Source organism: Oryctolagus cuniculus, chromosome 7 (assembly GCF_051225735.1).
Source record: "Oryctolagus cuniculus isolate XC-2025 breed Fujian yellow rabbit chromosome 7, ASM5122573v1, whole genome shotgun sequence".
NCBI lineage: Eukaryota > Metazoa > Chordata > Mammalia > Lagomorpha > Leporidae > Oryctolagus > Oryctolagus cuniculus.
The window spans coordinates 140,998,798-141,011,328 of NC_142873.1; the positions used below are offsets into that span (position 1 = coordinate 140,998,798).

Consider the following 12,531-nt stretch of genomic DNA (forward strand, 5'->3'; position numbering starts at 1 on the left):
CACTCTGTAGTGGCACTTGGAGGTTTAAAGTTGCGGGGAGGGGCCGGCGCCGCGGCATTCCAGGGGAAGACCAGCTTGTGTCCTGACTGCCCATTAGAGTCCTGAAGCCTCATTTCTGATCCAGTACATGATGGCCACCCACGTGGGAGACCAGGGTGGAGTTCCTGGTTCCTTGTTCCTGGCTTCAGCCTGACCCAGCCATTTGGGGAGGGTACCAGTGGATGGATGATCTGTGTGTGTGTGTGTGTGAGACAAAAAAAAAAAAAAAAAAAAAAAAAAACCCACAAAAAACAAGCCACTCTAAAATATGGCATTTGAAAAAATCCTGCTCTCCAGGGTGCACATGGGCTGGAGGGTCAAGGGCAGCCTTTGACCCCACTGAACAGGAGGCAAGCAGCCTGAGTGACCTTTTGGCTTCAATCAGACAGCAAACGTAACATCACAGACTCAGCAGAGGCAACATCCCGCCAGGGTCAGAAAGAAGACCACACATGTCATGGTCGCACGCCGGGCCCCAGTGGCTGCTACAGGGCACCCACAGAACCAGACCTAGGTGTCTCAGGACACAAAAGCCAAATTGCAGTCTGAGGGTAGGTTTGGGGGAGGCTGCCAGCCCCCTTACAGACAGCTCATAGGACAACAGGTTGTTTCAGGAGGCAGGCAGACAACCCCATGCCATGCAGAGGGCAGAGAGCCACTGGCAGGCGGTGGGGAGTACAGCGACACCTCTGATTCAGGAGCGGCAAGGCCACAGCGCCTGGCAGAGGAGTGGGACCTGGTGCCGTCTCCTGCAACAGGTGGAAGACAGAATCCACACGGCCGCCCAGGCGCCCCGGCACAGCGGCAGACCAGCCATACTATCTGCTGCCGGCAGGAGGCAAGGACCTTGTCAGGAGCAGCAGGGAGGCCCTGATCTTCATTTCCTGAGGGCAGGCGGAGGGTGGCACCCGTTGTGGGCCGAGGGCCACGTCACCAGTGATAGGAGGAGGTCCAGGTAGCTTTCAGCAAGATCCAGAACTGGGCCTTGGGAGCCGATGCTCTGGACCAAACAGGTTAAGCCGCTGCCTGCAACACTAGCAGCCCATATAGTACCGGCTCAAGTCGTAGCTGCCCTGCTTCTGCTTCAGCTCCCTGCTAATGTGCTTGGGAAAGAAGCGGAAGATTGTCCAAGTATCTGGGCCCCTGCCACCCTCATGGGAGATCTGGATGGAGTTCTGGGCTCCTGACTTCAGACTGGCCCCCCCGGCCATTGCAGACTCTAGGGAGTGAACCAGTGGATGGAAGATTCTCTCCCTCTCTCTGTGTCACTCTGCCTTCAAATAAATAATAACTCTGGAAAAAATTAAGTGTTGTGATGTCTCCAGCTTTATTAAAAATAAAGAAGAACCGGGCCTTGACCCCATCAGGAGGAAAGTCTAAATGCATCCCCGGCAGCGCCTCCAAACGCTTCGTTGGCGGCAGGCGGGGGGAGGGGAGCCTCAGAACGCTGTTGGGGTTTGTGAGGTGGAAGTTGATGCTGTGCGCACCTCAGCTGCTGGGGGGGGGGCAGGAAATGGGTGGGGGCAAGAGGAAGCCTGAGTTGGAAAGTCAGACAAAGAGTGTCACACGGAAACAGAGGCCACGAGGCACAAAGCAAAAAGCTAGAGTGGGGCCTCCAGGCCAGGTGCAGGCCCATCGGCCCCCACCGTGTGCACGGGAGCAGCGCTGGGCCCGTCTCCCGGCCTCCGCGGGCATGCACCGTCACCGCCAGCCCACTCGCGACACATCCAGCTTCCTACGGAGTGAGAGCCAGCATCTCCATCTTAGAAAGCAGAGGACGGGGTTAAGGAGCCTCCTCAAGGCCTGAAGTGCAAGGAGGAGCTGCCTTTGAACTCAGGGCTACCACAGCCTCCTCCCAGGGGCATGACTCAGGATGTTAAGTTCTTTCCCACTTCTGATCTCCCCATACGGCAGAGAAACAGAACTGGAGCTGTGGGGGGAAGGGCGCCGGGGGTCCATCTCCAAGCCCAAGGTGCGCCAGGCCACCGCTCCTGCACAAGAACCCCGGGGGCCCAGCAACAGAGCACAGCCAGGCAGCGGCCTTGGGCTGCACAAACCATGGCTGAGACCTTGATGGGAACAGGGACAGCATTTACGGAGGAGCCTGGGGGTCTGAACTCTCCACAGGCAGCCTGGGAAAGGGGCTCCCCGGGGAGGGCGGCTCAACACAGAGTGAAGCGGCGCGCGCTGATGTTCATGCGCGTGAGGCCCAGGTGCCGCAGTGGTGGAGCCAGGGCCAGGCCCGCCCCAGGCTCCAGCTCCAGCTCCCGCTCGGCGTCGTCCAGCAGCTCCTGGTGTAGGTGACAGGCTTGGTCCATCTTCAGCCGGTGCAGCTGCGCCCTCAGCCGCAGCAGCTGCCCTGCCAGCTGCCGGTCTTGCGCCTGCATCTCCTGCTGTGGCCGACAGGGGGCGTGAGCCCGCCGGAGCAGCCCTCGACCATCAGCCCCATTCCTCCCTTCGGGCCAACCCTCTAGACCACTGCGCTGGTGGTGTGGTCCTAGCCGCCTCTCACCCCAGCTCGCTATCTCCCTATGTCTCAGCTCCTGCTCCACACTAGTGGTCCAGATGCCTGGGGCCCCTTCCCAGATCCGCTGAGCAGAATCTTGGAGCCGGGACATCTTTATCTTTGCAAATGTCGGGGTGAGAATGCAGTGAGCTCCAGGACACAGCAGTAGGCATCCGCTGGGGTTAGGGTCCCTTCTTATCCCCTCCCTACACCCATAGTCTCGGGCCCTAACAAGGACTGGCTGGGAGGCCCCAAGCAAGGCTGCGGGCCTCACCACACTTACCAGCTGGCCTCGGAGCCACTCAAGGGCGGAGTCCATTGAGTCAAAGCCGCAGATGGCCCCAGATGCCCCGGGCCCAGGTCTAGCTTGGGCCCCGTGCCAGGCCTGGCTCTGGACCCGGGCCGTCCACTCCAGGTACGAGGGCCGCCGGGTGTGCAACTGCAGCTTGGCCGTCAGTGCCTTCACAGAGTCCAGGCTCTCCTCCTCCTCCTCGTCATCCTCGCCCACTGCCTGGAACTTCAGTGTCCCCAGCGACATGGTGGGTTTGAGGTGAGTGACCCGGCAGTGTTGCCCAGGGAGGGGATGGTGGCAGAAACCAAGAGTGAAAGACCGTGCCAAGGAGAGGGCTCGATGGTGGACGTTCAAGGTGGGCCAAGGAGGCAGCGTGTGCTGGGCTGTGTGAGCAGAGGCCGAGTGTGCAGGGGCTGGAATTTTCCTGGGCTGCTCACCCGAGAGCCACGTGATGCCCATCCGGTGGGAGCAGGAGGGGCCCTGCTCTTTTGGCCCCTTGGATGATTTTTAATTGTCTTTGCCCAGAAGGAGACACCCAGTTCCCAGAAAGGAAGTCGCTCCAGGATAAGAAAAGCATCATTCACACCAGCATCTTGGCCCTTTGCCCACGGCCCAGGTTAAGGGACCCGGGAGCAGGGTGGAGACCGACCAGCTGTCCTGGTCCTCAGACAGGACACCAGCCCTTCAGCACGGGACCAGCGTCTGTGGGACCTTGGACAAGTCACTGACCATCCCTGGGCCTCTGTTGGGGACATATCGCTGATTTCCAGCTCTAAAGAGCTTCCGATTCCTTGTGGCTTCCTCCAGGGCTGCCTGCAGAGGAAGGGCAGAGCTGTGCGCGGGCCCCTAGGGCTCCCTCCCCTGGCTCCTCCCAGGGCGTCAGCCAGAGCAGTGCCCTGCTTCAAACTTTGTATTGCAATATAACACAGCAAAATACATGTAGCATAAACATAAGGCTTGTGAGGTCTCCCAGGCCCATCACACCTCAGATCCAACAACCAGAGTGCTGTCACACCCAGGGAAACTCCCCGCACTCCTGGCCACATCACTGCCTTCCTAAGGGTGGCGCTGTCCTCACTCCTGACAGTGCAGATCAGTTTCACCTTTTTGTAACCTTTTTTGTAAACTTTAGCCCAGATCAGAAGCACCTGAAAAGCTCACTAAATGAGACTGCTGGGCCCACCCCGGAGTTTCCGGCTCAGTATGTATGGGAGGCCCCGGTCATTGGCTTTGCTACCGGATTCTCATCCCTGCCGAGGACACCAGTCTGAAAGTTTACGATCGGTGCTTTTTTCGTGTCCGGTTTCATACAGTGGTTCCGATTTTATGTTTATATTATGGGAATCCATCTGATACTGATTTGCTTATTAATATTTCCCAAAATTAAACTGTGTGGGTCCTTGCCATGAATTCAGAGAATAATTCTGAATACTGACTCAAACAGATCAAGCAGCATGGTAAGTTTTTAAACTTTTTATTCAGTGAGAGAAATGCATAGGAGAGTAAGGGATTTAAGGGGGAAAGAAAAGTCCAGAGATTAAACTGGGGCTATATTGAGCAGAGAGCCACGTGCAGCAAGGCTTTGGTTAAAAGCAGCTGCAGTGCAGGCACCCCAGGTTCTAGTCCCAGTCGGGGCGCCGGATTCTGTCCTGGTTGCTCCTCTTCCAGTCCAGCTCTCTGCTGTGGCCCGGGAGGGCAGTGGAGGATGGCCCAAGTCCTTGGGCCCTGCACCCACATGGGAGACCAGGAGAAGCACCTGGCTCCTTGCTTTGGATTGGCGCGGTGCGCCAACTGTAACGCACCAGCCGCGGCGGCCGTTGGGGGGTGAACCAACGGAAAAAAGGAAGACCTTTCTCTCTCTCTCTCACTGTCTACTCTGCCTGTGGAAATTAAAAGAAAAAAAAAAAAAGCAGCTACCACTAGCAGCGTAGGCAACCTTAAGGCCATGTGCCCTGAAGGTGCGGGCAGCAAAGGCAACTGAGGTCCATGGCGGGGGGGGGGGGGGGGGGAGGCTGTGTTACAGACCTTTTATTTACTTCCAAAGGGGAGTGGTTATTTAGTCAGGTTGGAGGGGGGTGCATAGGTGTAGTCAGGTAGGGAATGAGATCACACATGGGCATGGTGAAGGTGTAGTCTTCCAGCTCACAAACCTAATATCAGTGTTGTCCTATCTGCCTGCCTATATCACATCTATGATTTCACCTTTTTTTTCATTTGAAACGTCTTTGCATGTATCTGTTGCACATGCTGTCTGTAACTCACACACACACACACACACGTCTGGGACCAAGTGTGAAGAAGCAGGAGCAAGAATGACCCCTGGACCCACCAAAACCCTCGCTCCACTGCGTCCAAACGCCCAGCACCTATGTGCCGCCACGGCCACGGCCACTGTGCGGGAGAGAAAGGCTGCAGGGGATGCGCAAAGAGAGAAAGCCACGGTGAAAGACCAACCGCAAAATGACTTTTTAATCAAGTTTTTAAAAATGCAAACAGATGTCTGGAACTAGAAGGCCCTTCCACTTTTTATTTTTTAAGATGCATTTATTTTAAAGGCAGTGGGACAGAGAGAGAGAGAGAGAGAGAGAGAGATCTTCCTTTCACTGGTTCATTCCCCAAATGGTGACAACAGCTAGGATGGGGCCAAGTGGAAGTCAGGAGCCAGGAACTCCATCTTGGTCTCCCACATGGGCGGCAGGGGACCCAGTACCTGCGCCATCATGTGCTGCCTTCCCAGGGACATCAGCAGGAAGCCGGGTCAGTAGGAGAGCAACCAGGACTCCACCAGCCCTCTGAGGTAGACTCTGTCATTGCAAGCAGCAGCCCAGGCCTCTGCGCCGCAGTGCCAGCCCCAGGGCCTTTGAAGGCTGGAGTTGGTCTTTTTCTTAGTAATCAGCACTCAGCACAGGGTGGGCATCAGAGCTGAAGAAATGAAAAATTAAGGGCGGGCACTCAGCATGGCCTTTAGGGACCCACCTGGATCACACTTCCACGTGTCTGGTTCTAGTCCCAGTGCCTCCACCTCAGACCCAGCTCCCTGCTGATGGGCACCCTGAGAGGCGGCGCTTGGCTCCCTGCCACCCACTTGGGAGACCCAGATGGAGTTCCTTGCCCCAGGCTTTGGCCTGACCCAGCCCCTGCTGTGGCAGGCATTTGGGGGAGTGAGCCAGAGGATGGAAGAGCTCTCTCTGTCTCTCTGCCTTTCAAATAAAATAAGTAAATAAATAATTTTAAGGAAAAGAAACGAAAAAGCTGTAGGGAAGCTGGGTGGGTGGTAGAGTCCTCCATCAGGTCAGTTGAAACCCCACTGTGGCTTTACTGGCTTAGGGGTGTCTCCTACCAGACTGGAAGTCCTGTACACAGAACCTGCCTGGGCCTTCTCTGGGCCCCAGGTCATTGCCTAGGCGGCAGGATGGAGTGGTAAAGGCTGGGGTGGCCAGCAAGGGGGGCACTTCCAGCTGTGGAGGGGGAGGGGAGCCAGCCACACAGCTGCTTGCGTTTAAGGTGGACCGAGGGATTTCCCCCACCCAAGATCAGGGTTATGGGAGGAAGTAGGCAGTTCCCAGTCATACCCACACTTTCCAGCTATGGGGGGGGGGGCACAGAGGAGGAGATGGCTGACTTTCTCTCCTTGTACTACTTCCCGGAGCGCCCCAGCACCCCTGAGCTTTAAAAGGACGAAAACCGCTGTGACTCCTGAGGCCCAGGCTTCCGGCCAGATGGCTCTTCCCATTTCACTGATGACGAAAGTGAGGTTTTTTAACAGGCCCTGCCCAGGGGCCCCGCTAAGAGATGGTGGCAAGCGAAGGGAGAATTCCTGGGAGACCTCCTTAACAGCTGTCCTGCCGGCGTCGCCAGCTGCCCAGCCAGTTCCTGTCCCTTCCGAAGCCCGTGCCCGCCCCGCCTCGCGCTCCCAGAGCCGGTCCTGCTGGGCTCCCGGGCCCCGGCCCGCGGGATGGAGTTCTCGGAGCTGATCCGCACCGGCCGGGCCCAAGCCGAGCTCCTGCGGGGCCCAGAGGCGCCCCCGCTGCGAGGCACGCTGTGCGTCACCAGCCACCACCTGCTGCTGTCCCCGGGGACCGAGGCGAGTCCGGACCTGTGGCTGCTGCTGTTGCGCAGCGTGGACTCCATCGAGAAGCGGTGAGACGTGGTGGGGGCGTCCCCGCGGCAGCGGAGCGGAGGGGGAGGGAGGCGCAGGGGCGGCCGGCGCTCTCCCGCCCGACAGCGCGTTTCCTCTCCCCAGGCTGGGCGGGAGACGCTGAGCCTGGGCCCGTCCCTCCCCCAGGGTCGCGGGAGACTCGGGCACCATCACGCTGCGCTGTAAGGACCTGCGGGTGCTGCAGCTGGACATAGAGGGCGTGGAGGCGACGCTGGATATCGCCCGCTCCATCGAGGTGTGCCGGGGGCTGCCCTGGAGCTACCCCAACCCGTGCGGAGGGCAGTCCATGGGGGCTGCTGTGCGCCAGGAGCTCCGCGTCCAGCGTTAGCCCGGAGCACAGGGGGCCGCAGGGTGCCCTGCGGTCCTGGAAGGGCGGAAGCTGAGGAGCCCAGGGCTGGACAGGGCGGCGTGGGGACGATTGCGACAGTTCCCAGAGCCCTTGCCTTCCTTCCCCAGGCGTTGTCCTCTCTGGAATCGGTCATCACCTCCTTTCCGTTCTTCTACCGTCCCAAGGGTCTCAGACTGGGCGACGCCTGGCACTTCCACCCGCCCGAGCGCTACTACCAGCGAGTAGCTCGCGAGGTGGGCGCGGTCGAGGGGCCCTCGGGGTCCTGCCAGGAAGGGGCGCGGGGGATGGGGACAGGGCACTCACTGGGTGCCCTAGGTCTGGCTCTCACCCCTCCCTGCACCACAGACCAACGCGTGGCGGCTGAGCGAGGTGAACGAGGACTTCAGCTTGTGTCCCAGTTACCCCCGCGCCTTGATCGTGCCTCACTCGGTGGACGACCAAGCCCTGGCGCGCAGCGCCGGCTTCCGCCAGGGAGGTCGCTTCCCAGTGCTCAGCTACCACCACGCCCGCAACGGCACCGTGAGCCCCGCCCCCACTCCGCCCTGGGCCCCACCGCCTCCCTCCCCGCCCTCTGCTGCCCCGGCCCCGCCCCCGGCCTGCTGCGCCCCTCGAAGCTTAATCCATTCTGTCGCCCCAGGACCTGCCCACGGTCTCATAGGGTCCCTCCCCTCCGCGAGACCCGGCCAGAGGCCTTGCGAATTCCGCCCCCGAGGTCCCCGCGCCCCTGCCTCCTCTAGCCCGCTCCCGTGTGTAGACCCCTGCGCCCTGATCGTGGGCTGGCTGGGTGCAGCTTCCGGAGCTGAGTCCCTGTCCGTAGGCTCTGCTGCGCTCCAGCCAGCCCCTGACCGGTCCCCAGAAGCGGCGCTGCGCTGAGGACGAGGAGCTGCTGCGGGCTGTGCTGGTGGGAGCTCGCCCTGGGGCCCGGGGCTTCATCATTGACACGCGCTCTGCCCAGGCTGCTAAACAGGCCCGCATGACTGGCGGCGGCACGGAGGCCAAGGCCGCCTACCCTGGCTGGAAACGGCTGCACCGGCCCCTGGAGAGGCAAGGGGCCTTTATCTCTTCTCCAGGCTCTCTCCTGCAGAACTCCTCATAGTTGAGGGAGGCGCTAGGAACCTTGCACATCCCACGGAGAGTGCATTATCCTCTAGCACTTAACTGTGCCTGGAGCAAACTACACACACACACACACACACACACACACACCTCTAACTGTGCCTGGAGCAACCTACACACACACACACACACACACACGCCTGCACGTTTCTGCTGTCTCCAGGTGCTGGTAAGAGGTTCTGAGGGAGGTTTTTAAGTTTTTTAATGGGCACATTCTTCTTTTTCATCTTTTCTCTCCCTTTCTTTTTATTCCTATGAAAAGGCAGAGACAGATCTTCCACACACTGGTCCATTCTCCAAATGCCCACAACAGTTGGGACTGGGCCAGGCTGGGAACTTGAGGCGGGTCTCCCACTCATGCGTCAGGTACCCAAGTACTTGTGCCTCATCACCTCTGCCTCCCAGGGTGCACGTCAGCAGTGGAATGTCCAGTTGGAAGTGGAGCCTGGACTCCAACTCATCTCATATGGGATGTGGGGGTCCCAAGAGGCTTCTTACCCTCTGTGCCAAACGCCCCTGAGGAAGGGTTTGTGTGTGTGTGTGTGTGTGTGTGTGTGTGTGTGTGTGTTTTAAAGAATAGACTGCTTTAGCTAAAATAAAAGCCTCTTGCTTAACCACTTATTCACTCAACACCGAGCACAGGGGCTGCCACGGCGGCCAGCCCACACACGAGCGAGGGGAAGGGAGTGGAAATTAGAGTGGAGTGAGAAGCAGCGGCACAGAGGAGGAACGGGTGAATGGAGGAATGGACAGGATGCCTTAGCTGGGACCCGAGGACATAGGAGGGAGGACATTCCAGGTGCAGGGAACTGTATGGGCATGGGTGCAGAGAGAGCCTCACTACTTGTCCTGTTTGGGGAGCTGAGCACTCACCATGATAAGAGTATAGAGAATGGGGCCAGCATTGTGATGTAGGGGGTAAAGCTGCCCCTGCCACACTAGCATCCCATATGGGCACCAGTTCTGGTCCTGGCTGCTCCACTTCCAAACTCTCTCCCTGCTAATGGCCTGGGAAAAGCAGTGGAAGGTGGGCCAAGTGTTTGGGCCTCTGTACCGGGAACAGACTCCTGGCTCCTTGCTTTGGCCTGGCCCGGCCTGGCCCTGGCTATTGTAGCCATCCAGGAAGTGAACCAGCAGATTGGAGACCTCTGTCTGCAACTCTTACAAATAAATAAATAAATAAATAAAGCTTAAAAGAAAAAAAAAAAGTATAGAGTATGAAGTGGGAGTGGAGAGATGAGGTGGAAGGGAACGCAATGCCAGAGCACAACTGGGCCAAAAGAAATCTCCACTGGATTTCCTGGGAGGAGGTCACCGGTGACTGAGCAGGGCAGCTTCTGGGAGGTAGCAGCAGGTGCAGACCCCCGAGGGTCGTGTTTCTCTTGTCAGACGGGGGCTCCCATCAGATGAAGAATTTCAAGGATGTGGTAACACTTCTGTCGAGCTGGGAGCTTGCCAGGGCGTTCTGCTTCCCCAGAGGGCTGCATGTCCTGCTGCGTGTGCAGACACACGAGCTCTCCCCAGCTGGCCTGGGAAACACTCGATGCAGAATCGTTCCCATCAGATTGGGAGCGCTGCACTGGGTTTTGTGTTCCCTGAGACTGGGCTCCCAAAGGGTCCTGTGTCCCTTGGGGGCTTCCAGAGGCTTCTGTGTCTCCCTCACGGGTCCGGATCATCTGCTCCTAGACTGCCCTTACCAAGAACTTGGGCTGGGGGAAGGATGACCAGACTCTCATTTGCCCAGGGGGCGGCCCCTACAGGAGAGTTTTGTGCGCCTGGTCGAGGCCTGCGGGGACCTGGAGCAGAGCATGGACCGCTGGCTCAGTCGGCTGGAGGGCTGCCGCTGGCTGGCGCACGTGAAGGAGGCACTGAGCACCGCCTGCCTGGCCGCCCAGGGCATGGAGAGGTAGAAGCCCTGTCTATGGGGCAGGAGTGGGATGAGAAGGGCTACCAACCCCCGGCACAAAATCAGGACTCAGACAGCAAGTGCAGCTGAGAAGTGGGCCCTTGCCATCCCTGTCCCGCCACACCCAGCGGGGAAGGACTCAGCTGCTCTTGACAAGCACTGGGCCCACAGGGAAGGGGCCTGCATCCTGGTGCACGGGGCCGAAGGCACGGACAGCACCCTGCTCGTGACTTCACTCGCCCAACTCATTCTGGATCCCTTGAGCCGGACCATGGATGGATTCCAGGAGCTGGTGGAGCGCGAGTGGATCCAGGTAAGTGGCCACCCCTTCCCAGCCCTGCCCTACCACCCAGAACCCCTGCCTCCTTGTGCCCATCACTCTGCCCCCTCCCCAGGCCGGCCACCCCTTCCAGCTGCGCTGTGCCCACTCGGCCTTCTCCCACGCCCGCCCCAAGCACGAGGCGCCCACCTTTCTCCTCTTCCTCGACTGCGTGTGGCAGCTGGGTCGCCAGTTCCCGCTGTCGCTGGAATTTGGGGAGGGGCTGCTGTTGGCGCTGTTTGAGCACGCCTATGCCTCCCCCTTTGGCAGCTTCCTTTGCAACAGCGAAAAGGAGAGGTGAGCTGAGGGGGTGTCAGGGCGGGGCAGGGGCAGGGGCAGGCACAGCAAAGGGGCAGATGCTGTAGTCCCGGCCTCCTTAGAACTCACTCTTCCATGTCAGTTTCTCTCTTGCCTGTACTCTCAAGTGCCCTTCCCTCCGCTGCCTCCAAACTTCACGTTCTCCTATCTTCCACAAACCCAGAAAGAGATGGGTCCAAGGCCAGCCCTTCAGGCCTGCCCACTCTGTCTGTAGCCAAGAGCAAGTGCACTTCTGCCTTGAAAACGAAGACCAAGGGAGAAAGTTGTTGCCAAAATCAAAAGTTGCTTCTGGAGCTCTCTACGACTTTGCAGGGTTGATTCTAGTGAAACAATGAAATAGACTGAAAGTAGACTGAAATTATTTGAGCAGAAGTCCTGGCTCCACTCACCTGCTGGGTGACCACAAAGTGCTGAGTCTCACGATAGCAGCCACCACCTCTGGAGGGTATCCTGACGATTAACGGAGTTATAACCCGGAGTTTAGCACCTTGCCTGGCACCCAGAAACTGGTACTTATTTTTATACTTAGTAGGCTTAATGCACAGCCAGCCATAAGCCCAACCAGCCCCAGAAGCCATCTCTGTGTCATCTGACAGACGGGGGAGGGCTCACTCCTCTCCAAGGTGGGGACTGTACTTGCTTTTCTCCTGTTGCCCCATCTTCCCGCTCGCGCTACTCCTGGGTCATCCAGGCCAGGAAACGGCCATCTTTGTTGGCCTCCCTCGCCCTGGTCCTTCTGCAGATGCCTCAGCGCGGCCGTCCCCTGGCAGAGGCCCTCCTAGAGCCCCCTCTAGGCTACTTGGCTTTTCCCCTCACCAGAACTCGGGAAGCAGCGCTGTGTTTTCTTCCTGCTTTACTCTAGTGCCTGGTACAAGAGCTGACCGGAAGGAGAGGTCACGTGCCAAGTGGCTGTCACCCCACTAACCAGGGCCACCCCCACCCAGAACACTGGAGGGCACAGCTGGTGCCAAAGACTCACTGCCTGTCTCCACAGGGGCCTGTGTGAAGTGAGGACTCGAACCCACTCGCTGTGGTCTGGGCTCAACCAACCGAAAGAGCAACGGAAACTCCGGAACCCGCTCTATGCCCTCAATCCCTTGGCCATCTGGCCCTCCGTGGAGCCCCAGAGCCTGCGGTTGTGGCAAGGTGACACCTCCCATCCCACCTTCTCCCCCTGGGGGAGTTGTCCCCACTGCCCGGCTTCCTCACCGGTCTTCTCCTCCTCAGGCCTGTTTCTGCGCTGGACCCGCCCACCCGAGCCCTCAGAGACAGCCTGGGAGAAGGTGTGGCAAATAGTGACAGACAGTGAGAAGACAGAAGGTTCAGCCTGAGCCCCAACTCCGAGTGCTGGCTCCTGGGACAGTGCTGAGCCCTTCCTGAGATCCCTCCAGACCCCTCCAGACCTCAAATGAAGTGCCTGGACCCAGGCTAGCCCATATATTGAAGACTGAAGTGTCCAAAGTCTAAATAATAAAGATATCCATGACCGGCATCAGCTTGCTGGGGTGACAGAGGAGGAAAGGATGA

General features: G+C 58.8%; 2 protein-coding genes across 6 annotated transcripts; one reads left to right on the plus strand and one right to left on the minus strand.

Moving 5' to 3' along the window:
* Nucleotides 1–1,347: 1,347 nt before the first annotated feature.
* FAM167B (family with sequence similarity 167 member B) lies at nucleotides 1,348–3,278 on the minus strand. Of its 2 annotated transcripts, none has more exons than XM_002720631.6 (2): nucleotides 2,829–3,278; nucleotides 1,348–2,432 (listed from the first exon to the last, which is right to left on the minus strand). In XM_002720631.6, exons 1-2 carry the CDS (start codon nucleotides 3,081–3,083, stop codon nucleotides 2,202–2,204), a joined length of 486 nt encoding a protein of 161 aa, XP_002720677.1. In that variant the 5' UTR covers nucleotides 3,084–3,278; the 3' UTR covers nucleotides 1,348–2,201. The 2 variants fall into 2 exon arrangements, with proteins under 2 accessions (XP_002720677.1, XP_008271986.1); XM_008273764.5 differs by having other exon boundaries at nucleotides 1,348–2,429; nucleotides 2,829–3,253.
* Nucleotides 3,279–5,366: 2,088 nt separating this feature from the next.
* Nucleotides 5,367–12,496, plus strand: LOC100342240 (myotubularin-related protein 9-like). 4 transcript variants are annotated; one of them, XM_002720673.6, is made up of 10 exons: nucleotides 5,367–6,977; nucleotides 7,123–7,231; nucleotides 7,453–7,578; nucleotides 7,691–7,864; nucleotides 8,163–8,389; nucleotides 10,206–10,367; nucleotides 10,539–10,680; nucleotides 10,763–10,983; nucleotides 11,999–12,150; nucleotides 12,232–12,496. In XM_002720673.6, the coding sequence occupies exons 1-10, from the start codon at nucleotides 6,793–6,795 to the stop codon at nucleotides 12,333–12,335; spliced, it is 1,602 nt and encodes a 533-aa protein (XP_002720719.3). In that variant the 5' UTR covers nucleotides 5,367–6,792; the 3' UTR covers nucleotides 12,336–12,496. The 4 variants fall into 4 exon arrangements, 3 of the variants coding, with proteins under 3 accessions (XP_002720719.3, XP_008271987.3, XP_089157218.1); XM_008273765.5 differs by having other exon boundaries at nucleotides 7,510–7,578; XM_089301092.1 differs by having other exon boundaries at nucleotides 6,611–6,977; nucleotides 7,081–7,231.
* Nucleotides 12,497–12,531: the final 35 nt, after the last annotated feature.

What these genes read in the sequence shown, in the direction of transcription:
- LOC100342240 (XM_002720673.6), top strand. Translation starts at nt 6,793, where the DNA reads ATGGAGTTCTCGGAGCTGATCCGCACCGGCCGGGCCCAAGCCGAGCTC. An exon ending in ATATCGCCCGCTCCATCGAG is followed by an intron (nt 7,232 to 7,452) that starts GTGTGCCGGGGG and finishes TTCCTTCCCCAG; the next exon opens with GCGTTGTCCTCTCTGGAATC. An exon ending in ACCACGCCCGCAACGGCACC is followed by an intron (nt 7,865 to 8,162) that starts GTGAGCCCCGCC and finishes CCCTGTCCGTAG; the next exon opens with GCTCTGCTGCGCTCCAGCCA.
- FAM167B (XM_002720631.6), bottom strand. Translation starts at nt 3,083, where the DNA reads ATGTCGCTGGGGACACTGAAGTTCCAGGCAGTGGGCGAGGATGACGAG. An exon ending in AGTGGCTCCGAGGCCAGCTG is followed by an intron (nt 2,433 to 2,828) that starts GTAAGTGTGGTG and finishes TGTCGGCCACAG; the next exon opens with CAGGAGATGCAGGCGCAAGA.